Raw genomic sequence first — 26,110 nt, 5'->3', positions numbered from 1 at the left:
CCGGGCTCCGCGAACATGGAGAAGCCAGGGACGGCAACCTAATATGACTGGAACCAAGTCCCAGTGACAGCGTGGAAGCCCTATCCCCGCGCACCCCAGTCCCGAAACTCAGTATTCAGTACTCAGCACTCAGCGCTCAGCAGCTGGGCGGTACCCGCGTCTGGATCTGAAGTCTGACATTGCATGGACGAAGTTGTGCCGTCGGATCAGGGACGCCGGCGTAGGGCCCGAAGGCTCGCTGCGAGTCGCGTGGACATGCGAAGAAGACCAGCGGAGAAGGCGCAGTCTTCCTTCGACATGCACGTAGTGCCTTTAGGTTTCTGGCTGGAGTCACCGACTTCGAGGTCCTCCTTCGAGCCTTGGAGCACGCGGATGATGGGCGTACTTAACAGGAGTACCAGACCTAAGGCCTAAGGGGCTGGAGACTCACGCCTATTCACCATCGACACACGAAGACCACCTCAGCAGAAACAAAGGCAGGCCAACTTCCCCTCGGTATCCGCCGTATACTCGTGTCTCGCGGATAGGCGAGTAGTCGGCGATACTGCCACCGGCGACTCGCCATCATGTCACAGCCTGACTTTTGGCACTGGCATCGGCGTACGTACTCATACCCCCGGTCTTAGCTTCACCTAACAATGCAGCTCATATCCATCCTTCACGTTCTAGGCCTGCATTGTACGGCACACACGGCATACTGCTGCGCAGCTCAATAGCTAATAGAGTGCTGCTCCGCTCTTCGGACACTCAACTCAGTACGCAGGTTCTGCGCAGCCTGTGTAACTTCTTTCCAGTCGCCCACCAAACCTTCTGGCGATCACGATCGAGCGCACATATCGTAAAGTGAGGGTGCATGCACGGCTCTGAATATGATTTGCTCCCTGCAGCGCTCATAGATACTCATACGTAGATGCGTCCCTCGCCCTCGCCAGAACGCTCGAGCTCGCAGCAAGTGACGCTGGCTTTTTGAAGATCCTTAACAAGTGCCCCACTGGCCGAGTTGGAGAAGAGACGATCGTGATCTGGATTCTGCGCATGCCGTCGAAGCGTCGCCTCACCGCCTCGGCATCTTTCAGCTTCCAGCTTCCAGCATATCCGCGACGGCGTCCAGTGCGCTCCACGCGGCGGTGAAGCCCAAGATGCATGATGGCGCGCCTGCAAACGGCAGTAGCAGAGTCGAACTGGAACGACGCGTCTACTGCTCAGCGCTCAGCGTCGCGGTCCAGACCCAGCCGTTGCGTTGCATGCTTCCCATCCAGATGTCCACCTCACTCCTGCTCATCACAGCCACATTGCACCCAGCAAACCACGTCCGCGTCACTCGTGGACGTGCATGATGCACTTTGGAGAAGCAGACGATCCAGTCCAGACTCCAGCGCTCCATTAACAGCCCTCGTCACGGTCCTCCGGAGGTCCGAGCGCCCAACGTTCCGAAGGCCTCTTCTCTCTCGCGTCGGGCGGAACCCAAAGCCTAAGGCCTGTTCCTTCAAAATTTTCAAGAACCAGAGCTAGCTCGGGACTAAACAGAGTGCACCACTTGGGAGGAAAATTGCCATGCCCAACCTTACTCCGGAATGCGCGCGGAGGGGGTTTAGGGGGTCCATTTTGCAAGTCTACATACGCAGGTTCCGGGCTCGCGGGCGCTCCGAAACCCGACCCTGCACCCGTTCACGTCAATTGAAGGATGAATGGGTGCGCCACAAAGCCGATGAACCGTTGTCCATTCCGCTGACGAGCCGCAGACCAGTGCAGCGAGCGAGCGCTGAACGTTAGTAACACCCATGGCCACCGTCGCTACTTTCCACAACGGGCGGGGCTAGATAACACTGCGATTTCGAAGACGCGGGAAGACTGTGTATAGGAAGGGTGAAGCTTTGAAGGCGCGAGTACTGTCCGACGCGCAATGGGCTCGGAGGCCTCCCACGGGATTCGGGAAGCCATGCATGCCATCATGGCCAAGGTTCAAGAAGACAGTCGTGACTCAAGAAGACAGTCGTGACTCAAGAAGACAGTCGTGACTCAAGAAGACAGTCGTGACTCGTCCGCCCTTTGACAGATTGGACCCAGGCGGCTGGCAACTGCCTCGGTGCCTATAGCGTGAATCCGCGCCGCTGTCCTGGGACCGCCTAAGCTGCGGGTGAGTTTACGTACTCAAACTTTCAGCAAGTCTACATACTTATCCTCGGGACCTCGTCTAACTTGGGTGCGTCATCGTCGGGACACGTTCTGCGTCCCGTGGCCCGTCGCTCGCGCCCGCGAGTTTGGGTTTGCCATTTGTGTAACGTGTTCGAGTGCTCGAGCGCGCGAGCCTCGTTCCCGATTTTTTCGACGCCCGAGAGCACGTGGGGAAATCTTTCTCGCTCAGGCAATTTCAAGAAGGTCCAAAGGAGGATGAGAGGACGCTATCGCGTCATTCTCAGTCGCTTTCCCAGCTGTGGCCCGTGGGGCGAGATGTTCAGATGGCCAGATAGCCAATGCCATAGCATCCGCGCCGCTGAGATTGAACGCGTCGGGTGCATCGCGTTTGTGCCCGTTGTCCATGTCGATACCTGAATTTGAGCCTCACCGAGCATCGCAACACTACTGCGACGACAATGGCATCAGTGCATCTCCACATATGCATCACACGGGGTCGACATCTTTGTAATTCAGATCATTACTTTGTCGTCACTAGCGGACGTTTGGCGCGCGTATGCTGTATGTAGTTGGTATCCTCAAAGGAACACAAAGAAGTGCATTGAGTTACAGACATTGAGAGATACGGTACCAAAGTCGTTGGAGTGCACACAGTGCAAAGACGTACACGACGCATCCCATCTGTCCGAGGCGATAGAAGGTCCGGAAAATCCCTCGGCCACAGCGCGGCTGGTACAGATGGCCATTGACAGGGGGAACATCATGTCGCAGAGATAGATAACGTTAACATTAGCCCGGGAAAGCGCCGTTGCCGCCGCTTGCCGCTGCTGCACGGAGCGAGCCTGGGCCTGGATGCAGAAGCGGGACCGATAGCATTTTGTCGTGGACGTGGAGCAGTGCAGCCGTGGATGGGGCCCCGGGGCACGCTGCCGCGGGAGGGGCGCAGAATGGACTTGGAGGATGATTCAGAGGTGTTGGAGGAGGTCAGGGGCGCGAAGCCGGTAATCCATATTCCCCGCAATGTGCTGATGCTTACTTATAGCACGTATACTGTATGTCGCGATACGCGCAGCGCCGAGGCAGCCAGTGACATGCATGGGAATGGCGAGTGAATTGCGAACGCGTGGGGCGGCTAGAACGGTCGGAGGGTGCGTCTGGAAGGGGCAGCGCGGAAGAAGTTGGGCGGGGTGCATTTCATTTTGCCTCTGAGCACATGTGGCTGCTTCTCTTTCAGTGGACGTTCTGTGTCATCGGGTTCCAGTTTGTGGACGGGCGAGTGACGTGGGACATGAGATGCATGAGAGGGAATGCCTGGTGAGCGGGAGTCGAGTCGGAGCACTCGAAGTCTAAACGCATGGGCTGATATACCGGCGCAAGTGCTAGTGTGGGATGACGTGGTCCCCGGAAAGGAGGAAAGACGATCATCAGCGACGCCAGTACGCGTTAGACGTACGATCAGAGTGTGGTTAAGCTTGCCGGGGCGTCAGAAGAGGGCGTGGCAGATAGGCGGGACATACAGGCACGGGGCATGATGTGCGTGGATGGATGGATGAGAGTATGGCGGCTGTAACAGGCACTACGAAAGAGGGAGCGCCCCGAGCGCAGGTCGTACTTACTAAGCAAGTGTTCGGGCAAGGGAGGTGATATGTCAGCAAGTGCTGGGATAGGTACACGGGTGGATGTCGCGACGGAGGACAGCTCGGAGGGGAGCTCGGAGGGAGGGGGCGGGAGGACGGAACGGAGAGGAGGTCATGGGACGTGGAGCGGATCAAGGAAAGAGGATCGATTGGGGGCATGGCGTTGGAGACGGGGACGAAGGTTCGGATGGAAGGGCAGGACGGACGGGTTGTGTGCACGGCGGTGAGAACGGCTGGCAATCGCTGGCAGCAAGACCCACGGCGGGCGGAAAGGTGCTGGGACGGGAGAGGCGAATGCCGAAACGTCTGCGCTGGCAATGCGCCGGGCAAAAGGGTAGAACGAAGCGCGACCTAGACTCGATCACGCGGCGGGAAGTTGGGCCGAGCTGACTGTTCTCATCAAGACGAGGACGGGGCACGACTGGCACGGCTGGCACTGCGTCCGACACAGGCTGCTGTCGAGCGATGCCCGTGCAGACGTGCGGCGGGGCGGGGGGCGGCCTGGGCCAGGAGAGCAGGCGGCGGCGGCGGCGGGCAGGGGCTGCGAAAACGCGCGACGGAACCTTGCCCACCATGACGTTGTTTCGGGAGGGGGACCCCGGGGCGGGGTGGCCGGGGGCGGGGTGGAAGAGGGTTTGGACTCCGCTGATGTTCTGGTGTACATAACGACGTCAGCGTTCGTCATTAGGATCAGGGGGAATTGGTGACTTCACGCACTCTGCTCTCGTCGTCATCCTCTCCCGAAGAGCTTCCTCCTTAGCAGACGAACGTCATGACCTCTCCAGCCCTTGCCCACAGTCCTCCCCACACCGACAACGTCATCCCCCGCAAGCACGACGCCTCTCCTCCGCCCCCCGCCCGCGACTCTGCCCAGCCCGGCCACCAGCGGCCGCCCTCGAAGCCCAAGCGCAGCAACTTTGACCTCGAGCCAAACCCCTTCGAGCAGTCCTTCGCGCGTCCGTCCAACGACTCCTCCCTCCGCACCCAGCAGAAGAGCCCCGACTCAGCCACCCGCTCCTCCGCCTCCCACTCGTCCCACGATGACTCTCGCCCAGCATCCAAGGCCCACGATCGCGACGAGAACGCAAAACCCACTCTCCCGCCCATAGATGCCATCAACTCGCCCTCCGATCCGTCCTACGCCTGGGGCTTCTCCTCCGCGGGCCTCTCCAACTCCCTCCGCTCGGGGCCCCTGTCTCCTGCCATGCTCGCCGGGCCCCAGCCCAACAGCCACAACGACCAGCCGCTCCCTGGCTTCGACCCCAACTCTTTCAGAACTGGCCTTACTCCCCGTACTGGCCTCACCCCCGGCACCGGTCTCACGCCTATCATAGGCTCCGTCTTCCCGCCTCCGTCGCCCGGGACGGCCGCCTGGCTCAATCTCATGAGCAGCAACAGTGCGCCTTCACTCTCAAATGTTGCAACCATTACTCCTAACACTCTTTCCGCTATCACCGGTGCTCTCCCCACCGCAACCCCTCACAACTCTACTTCCCCACCCAACCCCTCCCCCCTCTCCGTATCCCATACCGCCGCCTACTCCAATTTCTCTCGTCCCGAAAACCCAGCCCCGAACGGCGCTCAATACGTCACCTCTGCTGTCGAGGCCGCCTCTTCCTCCACAAACGGTCTTTTCCTCTTGTCGCAGGCTCATCAGGAGCTGACAAAGCGCGAGCAACAAGAAAAGGCCGCCGCCGCCAGTGCTCAGTCCAACGGCAACGGCAACGGTGTCGTCGCTGTCAATGGTAAGCGCGGCACAAAGCGCAAGAACACCATGGAGGGCTCCCCAATGCTCGAAAGTCCCGAAATGCCAGCCCAGCAGCCCGCCGCCAAGGGGCCCTCCAAGCGCACTCGCTCCAGTACCACCGCGAGCACCAGCACCGCCGGCCGAGGCAAGCGTGCCCGCTCCGAGAGTCTCGGTGAGGAGGAGGAAGAGGAGGAGGATGAGATGCCCCACCAGTCCCCACCACCATCTAGCAACAAAAAGGGCGGTCAGAAGAAGCCAGAGACTGAGGAAGAAAAGCGCAGAAATTTCCTTGAGCGGAATCGTCAAGGTATACTTTATTGCTCTCGGTTCCGATTCGTCTCAGCTGATGCCGTGGTCCAGCCGCTCTCAAGTGTCGTCAGCGAAAGAAGGCCTGGCTGGCGCAGCTGCAGGCCAAGGTCGAATACCTTTCCAACGAGAACGAGCGGCTGACATCCGCCTTGGTCGCTTCTCGAGAGGAAATCGCACGTCTATCTGCCCTCGTTGGTGCTGCCTCCGTTGGCCAACCAGTACCTCTTCCCGTCTCCGGCGCAGGTGCCAGCATGTCTGTCGGTGCCGGTGTGGGCGTTGGCCAAGGGGTCAATGGTGTTGGAGGAGGTGTTGGCCCAGGCGGACCACCGGTCAGCGTCAACGTCAGTCTCCCTCCACCAGGGAAGAGCGCAGTCGCCATGGTTGGTGGAGGCGGACGGGGCTATGGCTACTGAGCCTCCGCCCGCTCCCGAGCAACTTCCTCTACCATATGAGGCGTGCAGTCGCGCAGGACATCGTGATGGAGAGCACGCCGTGCTGTGGATGGCAGGTGATCGCGTTGGATGTGTCGGCACTGGGGTCCCCGCATACACGTCGGGTCCGCTTCCCCTGGGGTCCCGCATCGTCGACGTTCATGATGCTGTAGTGCGTCATCGTGCATATAAGGACACACGGACCCCTTTTTGACTGCGGTATGCGGCGCGGCGTTGTTGTACATGTTATTGTACGTACCTGTGTGTAGCAGGGTTGCGTTTTCTTTCTTGCACTCGCAACGCATCTTGAGTATGTAGGGAACAGGAGAGTATAAGAGAGCGTGAGTTGGTAGGTGATCGACCGGCCTTGCGCGTCGCACGCCGCAACGTGCAGGCCCACTATGGAAGTACTTTAACGTACCATGATATTCACAGTAGCGCATACATGTTTGTACCTACTGGTGTCGACTTTATGATTTGTTTATTACTACTTTCACAATGTTCATGTGGTTTACCCGTGTGTGTTGACTTTGCCCTGTATCTGACCGGACTCAGTCAGGCGAAACGGGCGCCCTCGCATGAAGATAAGCCCTTGAACACCGTTTGCTGCGCTCTACCCTGATGACAAAGCAAATCGTAGGATGAGTAGAAGCGGGACGCCGCAAATGCATGGGCGCTAGAGTTGCCAGTTTGGGACGGCGCTCCTGCAGCGCAAAAAGTTGTCGAACTCGTCGGCCCGGTTCACCTCGATCTGCACGTCCTCCACTCACCATGCCTCGCATACGCAAAAGTAAGCATATACTCTTACTTCCAGTTCGTTAGATCGTGGCTGACGACAATGCGCGGGCAGAGACGAGCAAGCGGGTGGGGATCAACCAGCGGGAGAAACTCAAGAAGAAGGTGCGGGACTCGCGCAAGAAGAAGGGCAAGGAGGCAAAGAAGAACCCGCAGTGGAAGAGCAGTACGTCTGTCGTTCTGTTTTTGCTGCTTCTACTCTCTCTGTTTTCTGCTACAAGACAGTACAGGAGGAGAGAGAGCGGTGTCGGTGTGGGGAAGGTGTGCTGACGGTAGCGTTCTGCAGAGCACGCGAAGGACCCGGGTATCCCGAACAACTTCCCTTACAAGGACCAGATCCTCGCTGAAGTTGCGGAGCAGCGCAGACAGGTGAGTCTTTGATGCTCTATATACACACCCAAAGTCGTCAGACACGAATCTCTCTGGGACGGAAACAGGCTGCAGAAGAGAAGCAGCGCCGCAAAGATGAGAAGAAGGCTGCCAAGGCGCAAGCAGGGGACGGCTCCGACGAAGAGGGCGAGGCTGCCTTCGACGGGGTGAAGGCCCTCTCTATCTCAGCACGCGCACAGGGTGGTCCCTCCGCCGAAGAGGACGACGACGCAGACATCGCGGCAGAGAACGAGGACGAGGTAGAGGAGGAAGACGTGCCGGTGCTCATCAACCCGGAGCTGCCGAACCTGAAGGCCGTGCTGGACGCCGCGGACGCGGTCGTGGAGGTGCTGGACGCGCGGGACCCGCTGGCGGCGCGGAGTGCGCACCTGGAGGAGCTTGCGCGCGAGGGCGGGAAGAAGGTGCTGCTCGTGCTCGCGAAAGTCGGTGCGTGCCCCTCTTCTTTCTTTTGTGTCTCCCTCCGTCTGGTCTCTGGTCTCATGTATGCGCTTCGTTCTCGTGTGTGTGTTTTGCGCCCCATGCAGATACGTGCCCGAGGGAAGCGGTCGAGGCGTGGGCGGCGACCCTTCGCAAAGTGTACCCGACTGTGCTGTTCCGCTCTGCGAGTGCGTGCCTCCCTGTCTCCTCGGTAGATGCTGTGCCAGCGAAGGGCAAGGGCAAAGGCAAGGAGCGCGAGCACGCTGACGACGCATGGGGTCTCGAGTCCGCGACTGCTCTCCTGCGCCAGTGGGCAGAACAGCACAAGGGCGACAAGCCGTTCACAGTCGCCATCGTCGGCGTGACAAATGTAAGCCCATCCTCTCCAACTCATCCCTCGAAATACATGTTCTGACGACGAAGCTGCGCAGGTCGGCAAGACGTCCTTCATCAACTCTCTCCTCCGGAAGCCAGTCCTGCAGACGTACAGACTGACGGCCACCACGCCCGACTCGCCCACGACGACGATGCACCCCCAGGAGGTCACCATCGACCTCGAAGGCGGGAAGCAGCTGCGCGTGATCGACACCCCCGGGCTCTCGTGGCACCCCGTCGCAGACGCGTCCCCAGAAGACACCGCGCGAACGAGGGCGCGCGATATCCTCCTCAGGAGCCGCGGGCGCATCGAGCGGCTCAAGGACCCCTCTCCAGTCCGTGAGTGCTTTGATCCGTTGCGCGTTGTCCGTGCATTACGAGGTGGCTGATGGATGCTCGTGGTCAACTTTACCCCGGGGCGGACAGTGGCTGAGCTCGTCTCCCGCGCGACTCGCGAGGACCTGATGCTCCTGTACAACCTGCCGATCTTCACGGACGGAGACGCGGATGCGTTCCTCGCTGGCGTCGCCCGCGCGAACGGCTTCATCAAGAAGGTGCGTGCTTTTTTCTGCGCGTCGTCGCTTCCGAACTGTCACTGTCAGTGTACTGTGTATTTTCGTCCGGTGCTAACGGTATGGTATGCTTGCAGAAAGGCGAGCCCGACCTCGCGGGCGCTGCTCGTATGGTCCTCCGTGACTGGAACAGCGGGAAGCTCGCGCGCTACACCCAGCCCACTACCGCTTCCTCCTCCTCCACCTCCGCCTCCTCTGCACCTTCCGAGTCCGACTCGTCATTAGCCGCGATCTACGCAAAAGACGACGCGGTGCTGTCGAAGCTCTCTACCCGAAAGGAGCTGCGCAAGGCCGGGGGGCTCGTGAAGCTCCGCCCGGCCGACGTCGACGCTCGCAAAGCCGTCCTCGACGCGTCGTACTTCATCTCGTCGGACGACGAGGGGATGGAGGCTGACGAGGAGGACGCGGGCACGGTCGACGATATGGACGAGGTCGGGATGGTGGACGAGGAGAGCGAGGGCGATTACATCAGTGACGAGGATGAGGGCAGCGACGAGGACGAGGAAGAAGATGAGGACGATGAGGAGGAGGAGGATGAGGAGGAGGAGGACGAGCTCGCGTCGCCACCTCGCGGGAAGCGGAAACGCGCCCTTGCCAAGGCACCCGCACGCCCGGCCAAAAGGGTTGCGTTTGCCCCGGAGCCCAAGGGCACGAAGCAGGTCCGCTCTGCTGCTGGGGCGAAGGGCGCGGCGAAGAAGGCGGCGGGGGCGAAGGCCGACTCCAAGCCTGAGCCCAAGGCGAAATCCTCCAAAAAGCCCGCAAAGGCGCCGGCACCTAAACCCAAGGCTGCTCCGGCGAAGAAGATCGCGAATGCCGCACTGTCCAAGAAGGCTGCTGCTGCGCCTTCGAAGGATGGGGAGGATGCGTATGACTTCAAGCAGTTCTTTTAGTCTCGACCGCGACTCGGAGGTAGTACTTCCCAACACTCCGTATATCACAATGCGCATGTATCAATTATGTATGTCATTGTTGTTGCATGTCGTTGTATGTAGTACTTCCTCCTACCATCCAACGACCTTTGCGGGTCCCTTTGTGGCTAATGCGTGTAGCCGAGTGGCCCCACGCTTACATGTCTCCCAATGCCGCGACTCTTGACCTCCAACTACCACCTCTCTCTAGCTTGCGCCGGCTCCTCCTCCTGCATCTGCATTGAAGAATCCGCAGGTCGGTACTGGTACGCTATGTGATGCCCATTGTTTTTTTTCTACAGCTAAGCTGATCCCCAAGATATTTCAGTGCTACGTCACGACCTAACCCTTCTTTTGTTCATTTCTCACATCTCTATCCCGCTCGCTTCACGCTGAATACCGAGGTGAGTGGCAGGCGTTTCGTGTCGACTGACGCACTTACTTGAATCTGTCGTCTCAGGGTACCACAGCTTGTTCTCGGTCATGGCGGCCCAGGCGACTCATCCCTCCCCGCGTCTTAACTTGGATATCCTCCGTGAAATTGCTCTATATGCGGACCGTGCCACATGCATGGCCCTCATACAATGTTGCCGATACCTCTACCATGAAGCCGCCAAAGCAACTCTGTCCAAGTGCGTCCCATTACGAAAGGATGAACGCATCATCAAATTCCTGGAATTCCTGAGTGCCGATAACGGGTCACGCTTTCGCTATGTTCGGGACCTTTGCCTCGACTTCAAGTACGGCACTACCAATGACACTGTGGACTCGTTTGTGGACAGTATGTCCCGGATGGCTCGGCTGGAGCGCCTGCAGCTATGCGTTGGAGATACGTTGCTCAAGAACTACCCTATGCTTGCTGATGCCATCGCGAAAGCGACTTGTCTCCGTCACCTAAACATCTCGTACTGTGTCGGCCGTCTCACCTTCGCGCTCCTCCAGTCTATGCAGTCGCACCTCATCTCAATCAGGCTCAACTGGAGGGGCTTCGATGGGGTATACGTTGATAGCGTCAGCCCCGACCACCTATCCGAATACCATCCCGTGCCGTTGCTTGCCAAATGGGCGTCGACCCTCGAAGAGCTTGGCTGCCAGGCATGGCGCACCGGTTTGGACGTGCCTGCCTTCACTCAGGTGTACCCCAAGCTGCGCCTCCTGGAGATCACAGGAGGGGACTTCCCGCTCGTCGCACCCTATATACGCGCCTTCCCCAACCTCAAACAAATCTACTATGCGATGGATGACCGGGACGACTGGGACGATCCGTGCAAGACAGATCTAGAGGGCTTCCGCGCGCACCGCAAGCTCAACATCCGCGCCCAGCTTGCTCCTGACGGCCCCGGGACCTGGCAGAATCTCCAGCAATTCAGCGGGATGCTAATCCATCTTTACCTCATCGGCCACACCGGTCGAATATCGAGCATCAAATTTTCCAGCTGCATCGAAGCTCGACACCTCGACATGTTGGGCAGCGTCCTTTCATACGCTCAGCCGCGCCATCTGACGATGAAAGGCAGTGGCGCCCTCTTGCTCGACCCAGAGCGTGGCCTTTCTGTGCTACTCCGTCAGCCAGGCGCAGCCCGTCTGGAGTCACTCGTCGTTCGGATCGATTTGGCTAAGAGAGACAACGAGGTCGACATTGGGTCCTTCTTGGTGGGTGGCCAGCGAGCCAGCTGCTCGTTACTCCATCCGTTTCGATCCGGGCTAATTCTATGCTTGTTTTACAGCACGACTTCGTTTTCTCTCTCTCGTGTTGTCCTTTGCGGAGACTGGAGCTCCGCATACTGGCTGACAGGCTGGACCCGACACCATGCTTGCCGTCTTTAGACGTGATCTCGGCGATGTTGGAAGGAAGAACACTTCCGCCCGCTCTCCCAGTCCCTCTGGCCCTTGCGGAACAGACGCTGCTGGATTTCGACATCACCGCGTTCGTGCGCGCCCTAGGAGAAGCGATACCACCACTTGAGGATGCCATCGTTCAAATCAACGGACCTCGTGGCGCCGGATGGAGGGAAGCGGTTTTCGCCAATGAGGAGGAGGAGGAGGGAGAAGAGGAGGAGGAAGAGGAGGAAGAGGAAGAGGAGGAAGAGGAAGAGGAGGAAGAAACGTGTTTGTAGAGCGCACAGCCCCCTCACGAGCTCCGCTCATCTGCCAGGAATGCCTTCGAGCTTTATTAGCGTCATCATAGTCGGGACACCACCAAACGCAAGACATCGCAGCTCTTCCTCTCGGGAGGTAGAAGCCGTGCTGCCAAGCTGAACTTTGCGAAAAATGAAAGTCGATGCTTGTTCATTGAGTGAAGTGATGCGTGAATGGTACGATAACTGGAGGACGAATCGACAAAAGACAAGAATACAGTAACACGAGGATGAGGACCGTATGGGGATGGGGATGGAGAGAGGAGGAGGAGGAAAAAATATAAGTACAGCACAAGATAACATCGTCAAGTACGTCTGCAGGGGGGGACCTCCAAGATGCGCGCAGTCTATCTAGGTAATATATGCATATGGTATACACAAGCCAGCCGTCCATGTCCCGTCAGAGTATAGAAGGAGCGTAAACATGCGCACGCACGGTGCCCACTGTCTGTCTCTCGAGAGCTTGATCGTCCAAATCTCATTAGTCGCCACCGCCATCGGCCACCCAACCCTTCCCTTCCGCCAGGCATCCTATCCAACTATACGCACCGCACACGTCCCGCCGTCCGCCAGCACGCCCTGCGGACCAACAAGTCCTCGCCTGAACACCTCAGGGGCACGCTCAAACGGCACAACCTTCCCCTCGTCCGGCTCTCCATCGCCCCTCTCCCCACCACCCAGGCCCGGCGGCCGCAGCCACCCCGCCTCAGCCATGCGCATGACGGCCCCAAGCGAGTCGCGCACGTCCTCGCCCTCGAAATCGACGTCCGCCGCCACGCTGACCCACGCATAGCCCACGACGCGCTTCTCGCGCTTGTTCCCGCCCTTGGTGAGCACCGCGGCCGAGCCCGAGGGCTTGCCCGACGTCGACTTGGACCGCGTGAGCGAGTTCAGGCCGTTGCGCAGGTTGTCGTGTGCGGTGGGGATGGCGCGGTGCGGCGTGTCGCCGACGAGCGTCGTAAACTGCGCGTGCGAGATTTTGTTCTTTGCCTTGCTCGGCTTGAGTGCCTCGCTGTCCGCTGTTGTTGCTGCTGCTGGTGGGGCCGCAGGGTCACGGCTGAGATCGACGGAGCCGTTGCGGGACGCGAGGGAAGAGGACGAGCGCGACGCTGCGACAGTCCAGTCCATGATGAGGAGACGCTGGGCAGCCTCCCACATCGCGACGCCGCCCACGGTATCGAGGACCATGTCGAACGACTGGCCGTCTTGCGCCAGTTGGTGCAGGACGTCGAGAGGGTCTCCGACGCAGATGTCCTCGACGCCCCACGCGCGCAGCCGCGACTCGAGCCTCGCACGCTTGCTCAGCGTGGTCTTCTGCCCTTCCTTGTCCTTCCCTTTATCAACCTTCATGGGAGAAGAGCGAACGGCGTCGATCGAGAGCTTCCGCCCGTTCTGCGGCGTCTTTCCAGACTCGTCGAGCATGGAAGACTCAGGGACTTGCACAGCGATCCGCACGCCCCGACGGCCCAGCATCTGCACGGCGAGCGCCCCTGCACCGTCGTGTGCCTGCAGGACAAGTGCTCGGACGTCCGATCTTGATCCATTAGGCCTGTTGCCCAACGGCGGTGCAAGTACATCGGCGAATGTGCGGATCGCCCGATGTGCCGGTAGACCACAAAGGGGGAGCAGAGCGAGCTCTTCGACCGTGAGCGGAGGCGGAGCGAGGGGTGAATGTGCATAGGGAAGCGCGTTCCCGTTAGCAGGGAGCGACTGGCTGCGTATATGCGTCCGGCGGCGAGGCGGAAACAACGTCGTGGTACGCGAGCGTGGTTGCGGTGCCCGGACGATACGGTGACGCTCGACGAGGATGAATTCGGCCAGAGCGCCGCACTGCGATTGAAGTCAGCTCGTCCATACTCACGAAAAAACATGCATTCATGCCAGAGCGGCAAGCAGAATAGATACAGATAACGTACCTTCCTCACGTCCAACAACCCAACCACCCACTCGCCTCGTTTGCACACTTCTTCCCTGACAGCCCACCCGCACTCGACCACCTTTCCCACAAAACTCCGTCCGGGAATGAAGCCCGCCTTTCCGCCGCCCACGCCCTTTCCGCCACTTCCACCCCCGCTCCCACTCATCCCCGACTTGTCGAAGACGATGAGAGAGTCGAGTGTGTCCAAGCCGACGGCGTGTACCTGCACAAGAACGTGGGACTCCGGTACAAAGGATGGCGGTGCAACGTGAGCGGTGAAAGCTACAGCAAGCGGCAAACTGCCCTGCAGGTGGGCGGGCGTTGCACCTTCTCGCTTCTTCCGTCCGAGAGTGAACGTCCGACCCAACGAAAATGAGAACGTTCTTTTGTGTTCCTTGGAAGCGGCGACGGGCGTAGCTGTGCCGTGAGAAATTGTAGCAGCCACTCCACGAATTACCTCGATAGTGACCATGCTGCTCTGGGCGACACCAGCCCGAACAAGATCGACATGGCCGTCGAGTGATGTCTTGCCCTTTGTGTTAGAGTAGCCGGCGTGAGGGAGAACCAGTGTAGTGTAGCCATTCGGCGCAGCCGTCGTGGGCTCGGAAGGCGACGGGTTGGGGAGTGCATGGGTGGGAAGGTTGGCATTGGTTGAGCCACCAGAACGGAAGAGAGACGCGCTTGTCGAAAGAGAGCGGCGCTGACCTCGCGCGTATCGCTGAAGTCGAGTATCTGGTGTGCTCTCGGAGTGCGTCGACTCGGATGGCTCTCTGTCGTCGACCAAGTCAGGCTGTGTTGTGAGTGCCATCCCCTTTGCCAGCGGTGACGACGGTAGCGAGTGCGGTGGCGTCTCGGGGACCGGTGTAGTTGAACGACTAGGCTCAGTGCTGCTGACACCCGTGCTGCAATCTTCACTCTCGTCCTCCTCCCATAGTGCCGACATTCGTCCTTGGGACTTACGCGAACGTCTACTTCTTCGATCCCCCTTCCCACGAGCACCAGGCCTACGTGTAGGTGGAGGACGATCTGGAGGCGGTGGTACGCTGACTTGGAAGTCTGTTGGAAACGTTCTAGAGTTCCGACGATTCGAAGGCGAAGATGCAGCAGGCATTCGAGGAGGAGTAAGCCACCGTACGTCTTGAGCCCAATCCTCATCCGTGTAGGTCAGCTTACGATCCTCTTCGGCCGTTTGTTTGCGTATCGTACTGGCGTTTGAACGCGCAGACGAGGAAGAACCAACAGAGTTCGCACCAGCGGACGAGGCGCGGGGCCTCGAACTTGACGCGATCGTTATGGTCTCGACCGACTCGGATTGTTTACTGCCACGCTCCGAACCAGCAGCGGTCGTAGGTCTTGTGGAGGAGGCCCGGGAAGGTGCAGAGAATAGGTCGTCGCCGCCGCCGCTAGTCGAGGACGCGACCGACGATATTGATGTATCCGAGGGCGTCCGGGAAACGGAAGTGGTGTCGATGGTGTCGTCATCGTGAGCCTTTAGCGCGGATGCCGCTTTGGCGTGAAGGGGTAGGAGAGCTGATGCTAGGGCTTGTGGCTCAAGCATGGGAGCTGAAGGGGCTCTTGACATACGAGGGGAAGAGGCGAGAGACGAACGCGGAGTGTAGAAGATGTCAGTGGCCTCGTCGTCGTCGTCGTCACTGCTCTCCTCGACGTCCCCCTCGTTGCCTCTACTGGAGGGACCCCTGCTTGAACGAGATTGGCGCGAGGAGGAGTTCAGGGAAGGATTGCGGGTGTGGGAGCCGGTATTGTCGACATTCTTGAATGATACGTAGGAAGAGGATGATGCGATGGAGTGGATACCCGTGCGCTTCTGCTACTCGTCCCGAGAAACAGATAAGCCGCCCCGGTCGGAGGGTGAGAAGTAACACGCCGCTGGATGAGCATGGTGGCGAAAGGTAGGTGGATTACTTACCGTCGACGTACGTCGGCCCTGCGCGGAGTCCGCGTCTACTCCATTCGCCTTGCGGACCTGCGAGGATGGTCGCTGGGGGACGCGATCCAGTGTCGCTGACGAGAGATGGGCCTCGCTGTCAGAGTTCCCAGGTGTCGAGCTGTCGAATCCGGAGTCTTCGAACTGGCCAGGAATAACCCTCGTGCGATGCGCGATTTTGAAGATTTCGTGGCGGGTGGAGTGGTAGTCGCGCTCTGGAGGGTGGTTGTAGCTCTGGGAGGGGCGGCCAAGGATGGACTGGAGGAGGGTGGGCTTGGGCATCGGGAGCGACGGTGAAGGCGAGGGTGACGACGTGAGTATATGTACACGTCGAGCACGCTGTTGAGAAGAGCGGGTGTGCCATGCGCCCTGGCCTTCGCAGGACTCTCGGACGCACTTAGCCGAGGCTACCCCGGCCTGACGTCTCTCATGCACAGACGCCCTCCACTGCCAGTCGCAAGCTCAGCCGACGTCAGCTCGATCGGGCGTTTCCATGACGCGTGTCAGCCACGCCGGCGGCAGCAGCAGATCGCCCCGGGCGACGAGCACACTGTCGTGGTCAGCGAGCACGGAATGGTCGTCTCTACGAAGACGTCCGACGACGAGCTGCATTATAGCTCTATGTCGCCGCGTACTGGAGACCGGGGGACGAATGTCCTATGACCGCTCGTCCATAATCGAAGCCACCTCTAAACGATGCTCGACGTCAACGCTGCCGGGCCATCCAAGGCCGAAGTCTTCTGTTCCGGTACAAAGGTCATGATATACAGATATCGAACCACAGGTCGGTTCGGAAGGGTATCTCATACGTTACAACCAGCATATACATGAAAGGAAAGACGACCGTCGGGACTCGTTCCTCGGAGCGTCACTTAGCTAGCATTCATCCAAGGGTCACGCATGAGCTCTTGCGCAGTCGCGCGATCTTCCGGTCTCCATTTGACCATGTTCCGCACAAAACTCAGAAACTGAGCCTTGTTCTCTCCTTCCAACCTATCCTCTGATAATTCGAGGCTGTCGTGCGGCAAGTCAGCCGCACCGGTCCAATTGCCTGGGGCGATTGGATTCCAAGTCAGTCCACGCCCAAGAGACAGATTTCCCTGCACAGTCACACACACCTCGGGCGTCGAAGTACTTCCAAGGCTCACCAGCTACACTACGCATGAGGAAGTCGACTGGTGGAGGACCGAGTAACGAAACCATGTGCGCGATGTGGTACCGAGGGTGGTCGTCTTCGTTATCTGCGCCAGTGACCTTGAACATATTCTTATCGAGGAACATGTTCCATATCTGCAATACACATATGAAGTAAGCGAGCGACCAGGGAGAATGCAAAGGGCGCGCCTCCTCCTACCATCACGCCAACGGATCAGATGTCCACCTTCTCGTTCCACGGGATGCCCAGTAAAACCTCTGGGGCACGATATTGCTGAGGCTATCGGGCCCGTGTACGTCGTGCTACCGAACCGCGCTTCGCCAAAGTCGCTGAGGAACGGATGTCCAAACTCCTCAGGCTCAATGCTCCTCGATAAGTATATAACACGATCGCCAACTACTTTCCGCGGAACTGGGTCGGTCCTCTGTCTTTCTTCATACGCTTCCAGCGCAGCTGTGCCATCCACAGAGAGGAGAATATTCTTCTCTTGTATATCTGGAAACACGCATGGATATGATGAGATCTACGAAGAGAACATGATGTGGGTGGGTAAAAAAAAAAGAAGGTGGACAAACCAGCATGAACAACATTCGCCTGCCGGTGCAAGTAGTCGAGTGCACCGAGAACGTGGCACAAGATCTCCTTGAGCAGCCGCTCAGGAAACGTCTTTGTCGGAAAGGCATGCCGGAATGCCCAGATCGAATCCGCCATGGGCTTGAAGACGAGACATTGGAAGGATCGGGGCGTTCCGTTTGTGGCAGGAAACTGGTCGAGCGACGTGCGGATACACTGCCGTCCGTAGTGCTTTGTCTTCGGGAGGTTGTTGAGGTGCCCGTAGGCGGCAAGCTCGCGCTTGATCGGCATTGTAGTATTCTGTGAGCAGACTTTGACTGTTACATGACGATGCTTCCTAGTGTGTCATAACGTTCACAATGAGAAAGCTGTGGCTTACGTGCAAGGGATTACTCACATGAGGTCGCGGCAAAGCCAAACAGTGGAATATCCTCCATAACCAAGTTTTCCGATCACCTGGTACCGCGACTGGAACACGTCCCCTATTCGAACAGGGTAGAAATCCTTGGAGTCATACCACGGCAGCCTCTCTTCTTCGATGGATTTGGAGGAGTCAATCAATGGGACATTGGCTGTAAAGAATGGGTGTTGAGGGGAAGGTGCTCTTCGTTTACTGAGTATTGTTAAAGGCACGGCGCCTGCGCACAAAGTGGCGTGCTGGCAGTGGCAGTGGAAGCATTATGGCACGCCCGCGTGATTTAGGACGAATTCGAGAATTAACGGGATAACAAGGGGATAGAAATTGAATTACCGAAAGCAACCATCTTGATAGACTAGATACTTTACAAGAAGTATAGGGAAGGCGTATTAGGCTTTATAAGCTACCTAGATAATAAGCGATATTCCCGACTGTCTTAAGTATCTGACCGTATCTGACCTCATGAAACTCGTCGGCCGTAGCAGTCGGCGGTTCAGAGGCCATTGGCCAAGTAAGAACGAACCAAATTTTTGTCACCGTACACGAGGACGTCCAAGGCTAAAGTTCTCGTTACGCCAAGGCCAGAAGACATTCAAACAGACGTAATATAAGTCTAGCGGCCCCGCAGAAGACTGCACGCGCGTAAACAGAGGAACCCAGAAAGTCCAATGGAGAAGGTGAGTAGGGCAGGTCAGCTAGATAGACATCACTGAGCCTCGTACGCGTACAGCCTTGCCCGGCGCAGGAAGAACAACAGCCCCACACCAAGCAGAGAGCCCGCCCACGATGACGCCGACGTTGCCAGTGCTTGACTTCTGCGCCGCGGGCTTAGGGTTTTGGCTGACCATTCCCGAGTCGCTGTCGGTGCCGCTCGTTGGGACACAGGTTACCACTAACCCTTACTAGTCAAGCTGTGACTTGCTGATTCGAACCTCGAGGGATAGGGGACGCAGTGGTGGGGCTATCAGCCATCCCCGGGTCGCGCCGCAGCAAGAAACGCGAGTAAGCCACAACTCCGAGCGGAAGACGACAAGCTCGGATGCACGTACTTACAATGCAATAGACTCCCGCGCCCGTGTGCACAGCTGGGCGCACTGAATACACAACGTTTGATGGGTAGCACAGGATGTGGTCGTGGGCGTGCCGGATTGAGGTACATTTTGCGGTTCACGAGTGTCTTGCGACGTCAGAGCCGTTGTGCACGGATGGCTTGACTGTTACTCATGCACAGGGTGGGCTGTAGCTTCGTTTACCGCATTGATCAGGGGTGGGCGTGCTGGGTGACACTTAAAATTCATGTTTGGATGAGCAATACGGGTGAGAGTAGATTGAAACCAACGACGAATAGTATTATGGGACGATCTGCAGGGCAGTAATATACGCATGTCAGTTCAGATACATTGTGAAATTTCGAAGCTTCAGCCTCGAGTAGTCGAGACAGTACAGTATCCTTCACAGCTCTGCCGTTCCGTTGTACGCGCGTATGGGCTGGTCGGTCGGGTGCACGAGGGTCGCAGAAGTAACCAAAGACGATGGAGGCCCTCCATTAGTGGTGATCGGGTACGTGCGCGGGTCTTCCGGATTCTGTGAGGCACACAAGTGAGTTCAAGCGTCCACAACACTTGAAGGAACGAACGCACGTAGAGCAATGGTGCAGCAGAAGGGGACGCGGTTTGCCAGGGCTCGTATACACCGCTCTTGGGCGTCGGCCAAGCAGGGCTCGAAGGCAGGACCTCCACCGTCTGTGCCTCCGCATGTGGTGTGGGCCGGTTGCTGCGGCGCCGGATGAAGTAGAAGAGAAGAGCACCGAGCGCGATGGCTCCTACTACACCGCCGACCACGCCGCCGACCACCGGACCTACAATGCTGTGGCTACTCGAGCTTGATGCGCCGGCAGAGGGGGTGACGGAACCGGACGCTGTCCCAGAAACACGGGTCGTCGGAGAGTCTGCAACGGTCCCAGATGCGGATGAAAATACGCTGCTAGGGGTGGGCGAACCAGCAGGGATGCTTGCGCTTGTGTCGGGTTGCCCTGTGGAGTCATGAGCAAAGGTGCTCCAGTCGCGACGGAATCCTGACCTTCAGCTGCGACTCCACGGGCGACTGTGAGGTCGAAAGAGTCGGTGGCCTGTGCGCGCGATACAAGTTACGGGTGGTCAATGTCCATATCAACGTCAGATGATTTCGAAGGCTTACTGAGACGTCTTGATACGCCCATGCGGGCACGGCGGTGCCAACAGGGATCGATTCCGGATAGCTGATGCATCCGTTAGACACAACCTAATCCACGACCACAACAGCCGCCCGGGGGTGAGGTGCGCACCCTTTGTTCACATTCTGCGAGGTGCAGTTGAAAGAATAGCGCGAGAATCTGGTGGCCAAGCTTCAGCTCTCTGTTAAGATGAACAGCACGAATGAAGGCATACGTGGTCACAGTAGTCCCGTTGTCGAACTGGCAATTTTGGCATGCCTCGAACAACGCATAGGAGACCATGTTGCACTGGCAGGCATCGTTGTTCGCGGTATAGTACTGGTCTGGCTGGGTCATGGCATCGACGTTAGCTATCAATGTGAAGGTCCGTCAGCAAATCCCCATCCAAACGATCTAAGACGTACGACGTACTGTTCTGTCCGCCACCACATGGAAGATGCAGGTACGCTGCGACCAAGCATGGACTCTGCCCCCTTGCATTGAGCATCTGGTACGGTAACCGGGTGCATTCGTTAACGCACTGTAGGAGACTCAAGAGGGAGGGACTCACCCATGAATGGGCTGAAGTGCAGACTGCCTGAGTCGTCTGAGCTTGCACGACTTGTCCTCCGCCGAGGAGTTGGAGGACGATAGAAGCAGCGAGGACGGGAAGCGTGCACATTCTCTCAGGCGGGGGCGATGGGGAGACGATGCAAGATGAGGACAGGTCCTGCGGAGCGTGCGCGTGGGCTGGCATAGGAGTTATATCATGCTCAGGCTACCGCTGCACGAGGGCGTTAGTCCGGCCCTTCGCCACTAATCCAAAGGGCAGGCCTGTCCAACCTGTGCAGCGAGAAGCCAGAGATGCTCCTCCGCTGTCAGATTTGTCTGATTCTGCGTCTATCTGCCAGATTTTCCCCTCAACTTTCTACTACGCATGGCCCGCGAACGGCGGTCGACAGGTCATGTGCAACAAGTGCCCATCGTTTTCTCGTAACATTCTCCCTGTCTCTGAACAACTACGAGTGAGCGAGGCTGCACGAGGTGGCACAGTAGCAGAATACGCACCGGTATCCTCGTGGTGGCGGACGTCAGACGCTAGTGCGCGCCACAGCAACGCCAATAACGACTCTAGTCCGCACTTGGACAGACATGCGGAATTTTACGTCGCCCATTCAACCTGGACGCTCCCGGACCGCTCATGATGTGGCATGGGGATCGGATCCGGGAACGTTGAACATCGATGAATCTTTGAGCCACCTTTCTGGACCAGCAGTGTCCCCTGGTGCTGAATACTGAATCTTGCTTTAAGCCGGCGTAGCTTCTTGTACTACGTTAAATACATGGGATGATGATGGTGAGGAGGTGAAACGGTGGCTCTGCAGAGGCTAAGCCAGGCGCCTCGGTGCCTGGCCCGGGCCGCCCAACCGTAGCGGAGCGAGCCTACTTTCAAGTTAACTCATGTTTGAGTGTCGTCGGTTCCGACCAGTGTACATCGCAAAGGCACCGCTACGACTTGTTACTGACCGCGATCTTCCCGCATCAGCTCCAGACAGAACTCATCGGCAAAGCCAACCATGGTGGTGCTCACTTCATTGAAACGATTCTAGCAGGATCTAGGCGGGGATTACAACGACATCTGCGACATTCAACGTACTGTCGCGCGCATCCACAGGAGACCTTGACACTACGTTTGGAGTTGACATCTAGGTCCTCAGAGTCGGCGGCACAGCTCCTGAGTTGGTCCGTCAAAGCTCCGCTGCCCTCGTATAGGACATAACGGCGTGATAGCTCGACTGCCCGCGGCTCAGAGTAGGTGAACCTCCCACTGAACGGACGGGCCCAAGTCCATGGAATGGATAGAGTCCCGGGTGATACACACGAGTACCTTGGGTGGGACTCTGTATATCAGTGAGTTGCCACCGCCTGGTTCACTAGAAAGTGAGAACATACGTTGAACACCGTCGTAGTAGACGACATCGGAGACCAAGGCTCGTATGCCCAGTCTGGACTCATTGGATAGATGGGAGAAAATACCGCAGCGGATTGCTTCTGAGGGGGCGCGTGCTTGTGTCTGACTTTGTGCCGACGGTGTAAAAGGAAGGCGAGACAGCCGATGAGGACGAGTCCTACGACCCCGCCAACAATGCCTCCAACGAGAGGCCCGACAAGGTCTGCATTGCCGGAGGTCGACGGAGCACCCGTGGTGGATGGAGCTACGCTTGTTGCAGAAAAGTGAAATACACTGGTCGTTGCCATGAAAGTCGTTGACGGTCCCATGGCAGCAGTTCCAGTAGTATCTGGATGTCCTATGATCGTGGAGTCAGGAAGAGAATAATCATTCAGCATGAGTGAAGTGACCACCTTGAGCTGCGACTGCAGATGCAAGCGTGAGGTCAAACAGGTCCGTGGACTGGACGGATGACGTCTCAGTGTACTGATGATGTAATGGGTTTGTTTCGAGCGACGTACTGACCGTAACATTCTGATACGCCCATGCAGGTATCGCGGTCATACTAGGAATTTTGTCTTCCGGGTAGCTGGCAGTCTAGAAGTCAAAATCGCTGGGGGCGTCGTGAGTCGCCTTTTCATGCCTACCTGATGTTCAAGTGAGGCATGGTGCAATGTTGAGAGTAGTTTGAATATCTGCAGCCTAAGTTAGGTTCCGACACAATCAGACATTGAATAGATAGGACGCACTTCAACACCACCGTCCCGCTATCAAACTGACAGGCTTGACAAGCTTGAAAGAGAGCATACACCACCGTGTTGCATTCGCAGTCCTCGTCATTGGCCTCGTAGTACTGGCTTGGGTCCGACATTGCTTGTACAACTACCGTATACGATATAATCAACATCAGAGTAATCATGGGAAGCAGGCACGAATCATACCAGCGTTTCCATCTCCTGTACATCGATAGTTGAGGTATGCTGCCACGGAGCATGGAGTCTGTCCCATCGAGTTGACCATCTACCACGTATACCCACAGCTTGAGCTCAACACATACTCCACACGCGAGATCATAACGGTAAACCCACCCATGAATGTTTCGATGTACACACTGCGTTCGAACCAATTTGCACCGCCTCGACAACTGTCGGAAATCCGATCCACAGCAGTAAGACGAAGACTGCGAGAAGCGAAAGGCCCGAGGTGACACCGGTGAACATCCAGACTTTCTAGCTGTGTTCTAGGTGGGAGGGACGATGACGGAGTGAATTTTCAGGGCGCACCACTAGACACTGTTATGTACCCTGCGACGTGTGTTGAGCGGTCAGTCCAGGTCGCCCATGACGGAATATGCAGTGTCTATAAGACCTTACTTGAGCGGTCGAACTCGATGTGCCCGCGGCATGTCTTCTGCGCGTTCCCGCCAAGGTCGCCGCTCAAGAACTATCTGTGCTTGCCCCTAAGTGCGTAGTGAGATGCGGCAGCACCGATCCACGGTCCTGAGATAGTAGCCTCGACTTCCAAGTTGGTATCCCTAGCCTCAGGTTGGAGTCGCTCGTGCTTGATCAATAGACCTGTCGGCGCATAGCTTGTTTCAAAAAGTGTGCAACCACGCACCTCGCTGGAATGTGGGTGTTGGTTTGTGAGTGGGAAGGCGGGTCATCCACATCGCCGCCAACATCATGCGCCGGGGTATCATAAGCACTTGAGCGCGATAGGACACCACTGTCAAGACATCAGGCAGGGCAATGCAGTATCAATTAACGACTACTCACCGCATCTCTGTTGCTCTGTTGCTTTCTGTGTTAAGTCAACTCGTGAGTATTTGAGTCTCAGATATGGAAGTATGCAATCGCCGCTCAGCATACGCATAAGTTCTACCCTATCATGTTGCCCCTAACGACTTGATGGGTAGTGGATACACCCACAAAGGGCGTGTATGCTCAACATCGAGTCATCACGTCGGGATAAATTGTTCAGATCGGTTATAACATCATCGTGAGCATGTCGTACTAGTGGTCCATTAGGCAAGCCCGGGCGCATTGGCACATTACGGGCCCCGGTCATACCGCTCTGTTGCGGCTCCGGATCCGTCTCCGCTCAAACCTCCGGGGTCATCTTGTAGGTCGAGCCTGCGTATCCGTAGCCATTCTCGCTCCCATTGTAAACAGGCGCAGCGTAGTTCTGCAAAGCACTGCCAAAGCTATGCATATGTCCCGCAACAGGACCCGGCGGGATGCTCGGCGTGGGCGATGCCGCTCTCGTCCCGAACAGAGCAGGGTCAGTCGCAGAGGGGAATGTCCGGGGGTCGTCAGGATCCTGTCATCGAAGAGCGTCAGTACGCTATATGCGTATGAAGCTTGGGGGCGAGGATAGAGGACGCACGTAGATCATCGAAGGTACAGACATGATTGACATAGGTTTGAGGCTGGGTTGAGGCCCGTCGAGATCCGTTACTGTCGACATGGGGCGCTCTAAGACCTGTGCCTGAGCCTTACGGTCAAGGTTGCGCTGGCGTCGAAGCATGTAGAATATCGCGGATCCGATCAGGATGAGGCCTATCACCCCACCAACGACTCCACCGACGATAGCTCCTACATTGCTCGACTTAGGCGCGCCGGAGCCGCTTTCCGCGGCCGCGCTGGCCGTAGGCGAGGCAGATGCACTGGATGCTGAAGGTGTCGAAGAGGACGGTGTATCAGAAGAAGTCATCGTTGCAATGCTCGAAGAGCTGGAAGATGTTGTGGATGTTGTAGACGCAGACAGCGATGCAGTCGACTCCGGTGAGTCTAGCAGTATGTTATCAGCATACACTTTCTTCCTACAGCAGCGCAGTGGGAGCGTACCACCCGTAAGCTCAGCCTCTGCCACATCGAAGGCGCCTTTAACCTGGGAGGAGTCAAACTTAGGACAATAGATGCTGCTCGAGGAATGCAAGTACTCACTGTCACATCTTGGAACGCCCAGGACGGAATCGCAGTCCCAGGTGGAATCGGATTCGGGTATCTGGGTGCGGACGACGTTGACAAAAAGGTCTACTAGCATGAACGAAGCACACTCACAAGGATAAGCCCACGTCGGTGCAATTTGCACTGTACTCTTCCCAGCTGCCGCGGCCGAAATTAGCATCGCAAGGACGGGTAACCGGAGGTGATCAGCCTTACGGAAGTACAATTTGGGACCCTCCAGCCTGACATAATTGACAAGCTTCAAGCAGCGAGTATATGACGGTGTTGCAGTCACACGTCGACTGTTGAGGAGCGGCGGCATACGCCGAATCGGACTCGAGGCGCGGTATCAACGCTGGAGTGCTATCAGCGAACATATCACGCCGTAGAGTGAGTGGTCCGGGACGCACCATGAGCAGGGCCTAAGCAAGGCACTTGCAGGTACGCAGCGACGAGACACGGGGTTTGCCCTTTCGAGTTCGACATCTGCGAGCATCTCAGAACACATGAACAGCTAGCTGTAGAAGCCAGTTGAAATGAATGCTCACCCATGAGTAGTCCGCCGCCGGTGAGTCGCACACTGCTAGCGATGACTGGGCCTTGACACCGAGACGGTAGGAAACACGCAAGACCAGGCCCAGCGCGAGCAGAAGAGTGAGCGCCATCGAGGACTGCGACGTCCGCCAGGTAAAGCAGGGGCCTCGCACTTCAACGAGCCGGGCGAGGGTACATAAGCCGCTCCCGCTGCGACCGCATGCGCGTTCTAGCATGTGAGAGAGTTCTTCGCGAGGCTGTTCTGTATCATCCACATATCGCGAGGACACGGTCCAGGGCATGCTTCACGAGCTTCTCGTTGTGGGCGTCGGTGTGTGCGCCGTCGCCGGTTTGTCTGCCTGGGACCAGGAAAGAGGCTTGCTGCCCATCCAAGACGTGCGCGCATGTCTTGGGATCGCCGCCCATGACAGCGCTGGAGATGGAAGCGTATTAGTTGGTGAAACGTCGATATGGAGAAGTATCGATGGCGTACATCTGTGTTCGTGCAGGTGCCTAGGTGATATACCATCATCGATGCTAGCTAGTATCGCGGCACAAGATCAGTCGTTCTTGCGGATCGCGATGTGCAGCAGAGTCGGAAAACGTTCAACGACAGAGATG

General features: G+C 57.6%; 9 protein-coding genes across 9 annotated transcripts; 3 read left to right on the top strand and 6 right to left on the bottom strand.

Moving 5' to 3' along the window:
* Window positions 1-3,521: 3,521 nt before the first annotated feature.
* L226DRAFT_535445 (uncharacterized protein) lies at window positions 3,522-4,471 on the bottom strand. The gene has a single exon (XM_067680909.1). It carries the CDS (start codon window positions 4,346-4,348, stop codon window positions 3,905-3,907), a length of 444 nt encoding a protein of 147 aa, XP_067535137.1. The 5' UTR covers window positions 4,349-4,471; the 3' UTR covers window positions 3,522-3,904.
* Window positions 4,472-4,545: 74 nt separating this feature from the next.
* Window positions 4,546-6,242, top strand: L226DRAFT_571441 (uncharacterized protein; the record flags this gene model as incomplete). Its single annotated transcript, XM_067684556.1, has 2 exons — window positions 4,546-5,827; window positions 5,881-6,242. 2 exons carry the CDS (start codon window positions 4,546-4,548, stop codon window positions 6,240-6,242), a joined length of 1,644 nt encoding a protein of 547 aa, XP_067535136.1.
* A 762-nt stretch (window positions 6,243-7,004) lies between these two features.
* L226DRAFT_508977 (uncharacterized protein) lies at window positions 7,005-10,053 on the top strand. Its single transcript, XM_067678196.1, has 9 exons — window positions 7,005-7,050; window positions 7,111-7,221; window positions 7,342-7,424; window positions 7,493-7,871; window positions 7,970-8,232; window positions 8,294-8,576; window positions 8,664-8,791; window positions 8,887-9,983; window positions 10,046-10,053. The coding sequence occupies exons 1-8, from the start codon at window positions 7,032-7,034 to the stop codon at window positions 9,697-9,699; spliced, it is 2,079 nt and encodes a 692-aa protein (XP_067535135.1). The 5' UTR covers window positions 7,005-7,031; the 3' UTR covers window positions 9,700-9,983; window positions 10,046-10,053.
* A 147-nt stretch (window positions 10,054-10,200) lies between these two features.
* L226DRAFT_613391 (uncharacterized protein) lies at window positions 10,201-11,912 on the top strand (the record flags this gene model as incomplete). The annotated part of the gene is made up of 2 exons (XM_067686504.1): window positions 10,201-11,370; window positions 11,445-11,912. 2 exons carry the CDS (start codon window positions 10,201-10,203, stop codon window positions 11,832-11,834), a joined length of 1,560 nt encoding a protein of 519 aa, XP_067535134.1. The 3' UTR covers window positions 11,835-11,912.
* Window positions 11,913-12,386: 474 nt separating this feature from the next.
* Window positions 12,387-15,331, bottom strand: L226DRAFT_545971 (uncharacterized protein; the record flags this gene model as incomplete). Its single annotated transcript, XM_067682383.1, has 2 exons — window positions 12,387-13,685; window positions 13,772-15,331. 2 exons carry the CDS (start codon window positions 15,329-15,331, stop codon window positions 12,387-12,389), a joined length of 2,859 nt encoding a protein of 952 aa, XP_067535133.1.
* A 1,132-nt stretch (window positions 15,332-16,463) lies between these two features.
* L226DRAFT_613389 (uncharacterized protein) lies at window positions 16,464-18,059 on the bottom strand. The gene is made up of 4 exons (XM_067686503.1): window positions 17,845-18,059; window positions 17,450-17,784; window positions 16,837-17,369; window positions 16,464-16,769 (listed from the first exon to the last, which is right to left on the bottom strand). Coding segments are annotated over exons 1-3 (837 nt in total). The 5' UTR covers window positions 17,847-18,059; the 3' UTR covers window positions 16,464-16,769; window positions 16,837-16,869.
* Window positions 18,060-19,317: 1,258 nt separating this feature from the next.
* Window positions 19,318-20,813, bottom strand: L226DRAFT_571436 (uncharacterized protein; the record flags this gene model as incomplete). Its single annotated transcript, XM_067684555.1, has 8 exons — window positions 19,318-19,449; window positions 19,506-19,897; window positions 19,945-19,993; window positions 20,062-20,122; window positions 20,189-20,236; window positions 20,292-20,427; window positions 20,489-20,564; window positions 20,628-20,813. 8 exons carry the CDS (start codon window positions 20,811-20,813, stop codon window positions 19,318-19,320), a joined length of 1,080 nt encoding a protein of 359 aa, XP_067535131.1.
* Window positions 20,814-22,394: 1,581 nt separating this feature from the next.
* L226DRAFT_571435 (uncharacterized protein) lies at window positions 22,395-22,674 on the bottom strand (the record flags this gene model as incomplete). Its single annotated transcript, XM_067684554.1, has 3 exons — window positions 22,395-22,469; window positions 22,533-22,596; window positions 22,655-22,674. The coding sequence occupies 3 exons, from the start codon at window positions 22,672-22,674 to the stop codon at window positions 22,395-22,397; spliced, it is 159 nt and encodes a 52-aa protein (XP_067535130.1).
* Window positions 22,675-24,107: 1,433 nt separating this feature from the next.
* L226DRAFT_571434 (uncharacterized protein) lies at window positions 24,108-25,620 on the bottom strand (the record flags this gene model as incomplete). Its single annotated transcript, XM_067684553.1, has 8 exons — window positions 24,108-24,326; window positions 24,393-24,796; window positions 24,854-24,896; window positions 24,953-25,013; window positions 25,070-25,114; window positions 25,172-25,310; window positions 25,366-25,441; window positions 25,504-25,620. 8 exons carry the CDS (start codon window positions 25,618-25,620, stop codon window positions 24,108-24,110), a joined length of 1,104 nt encoding a protein of 367 aa, XP_067535129.1.
* Between the last annotated feature and the right edge of the window lie 490 nt (window positions 25,621-26,110).

The sequence above is a fragment of the Lentinus tigrinus genome (assembly GCF_003813185.1).
Source record: "Lentinus tigrinus ALCF2SS1-7 unplaced genomic scaffold L226scaffold_13, whole genome shotgun sequence".
Taxonomy (NCBI): domain Eukaryota; kingdom Fungi; phylum Basidiomycota; class Agaricomycetes; order Polyporales; family Polyporaceae; genus Lentinus; species Lentinus tigrinus.
Note: the sequence above shows the minus strand (reverse complement) of the source record. Positions and strands in the feature narration are given on the sequence as shown.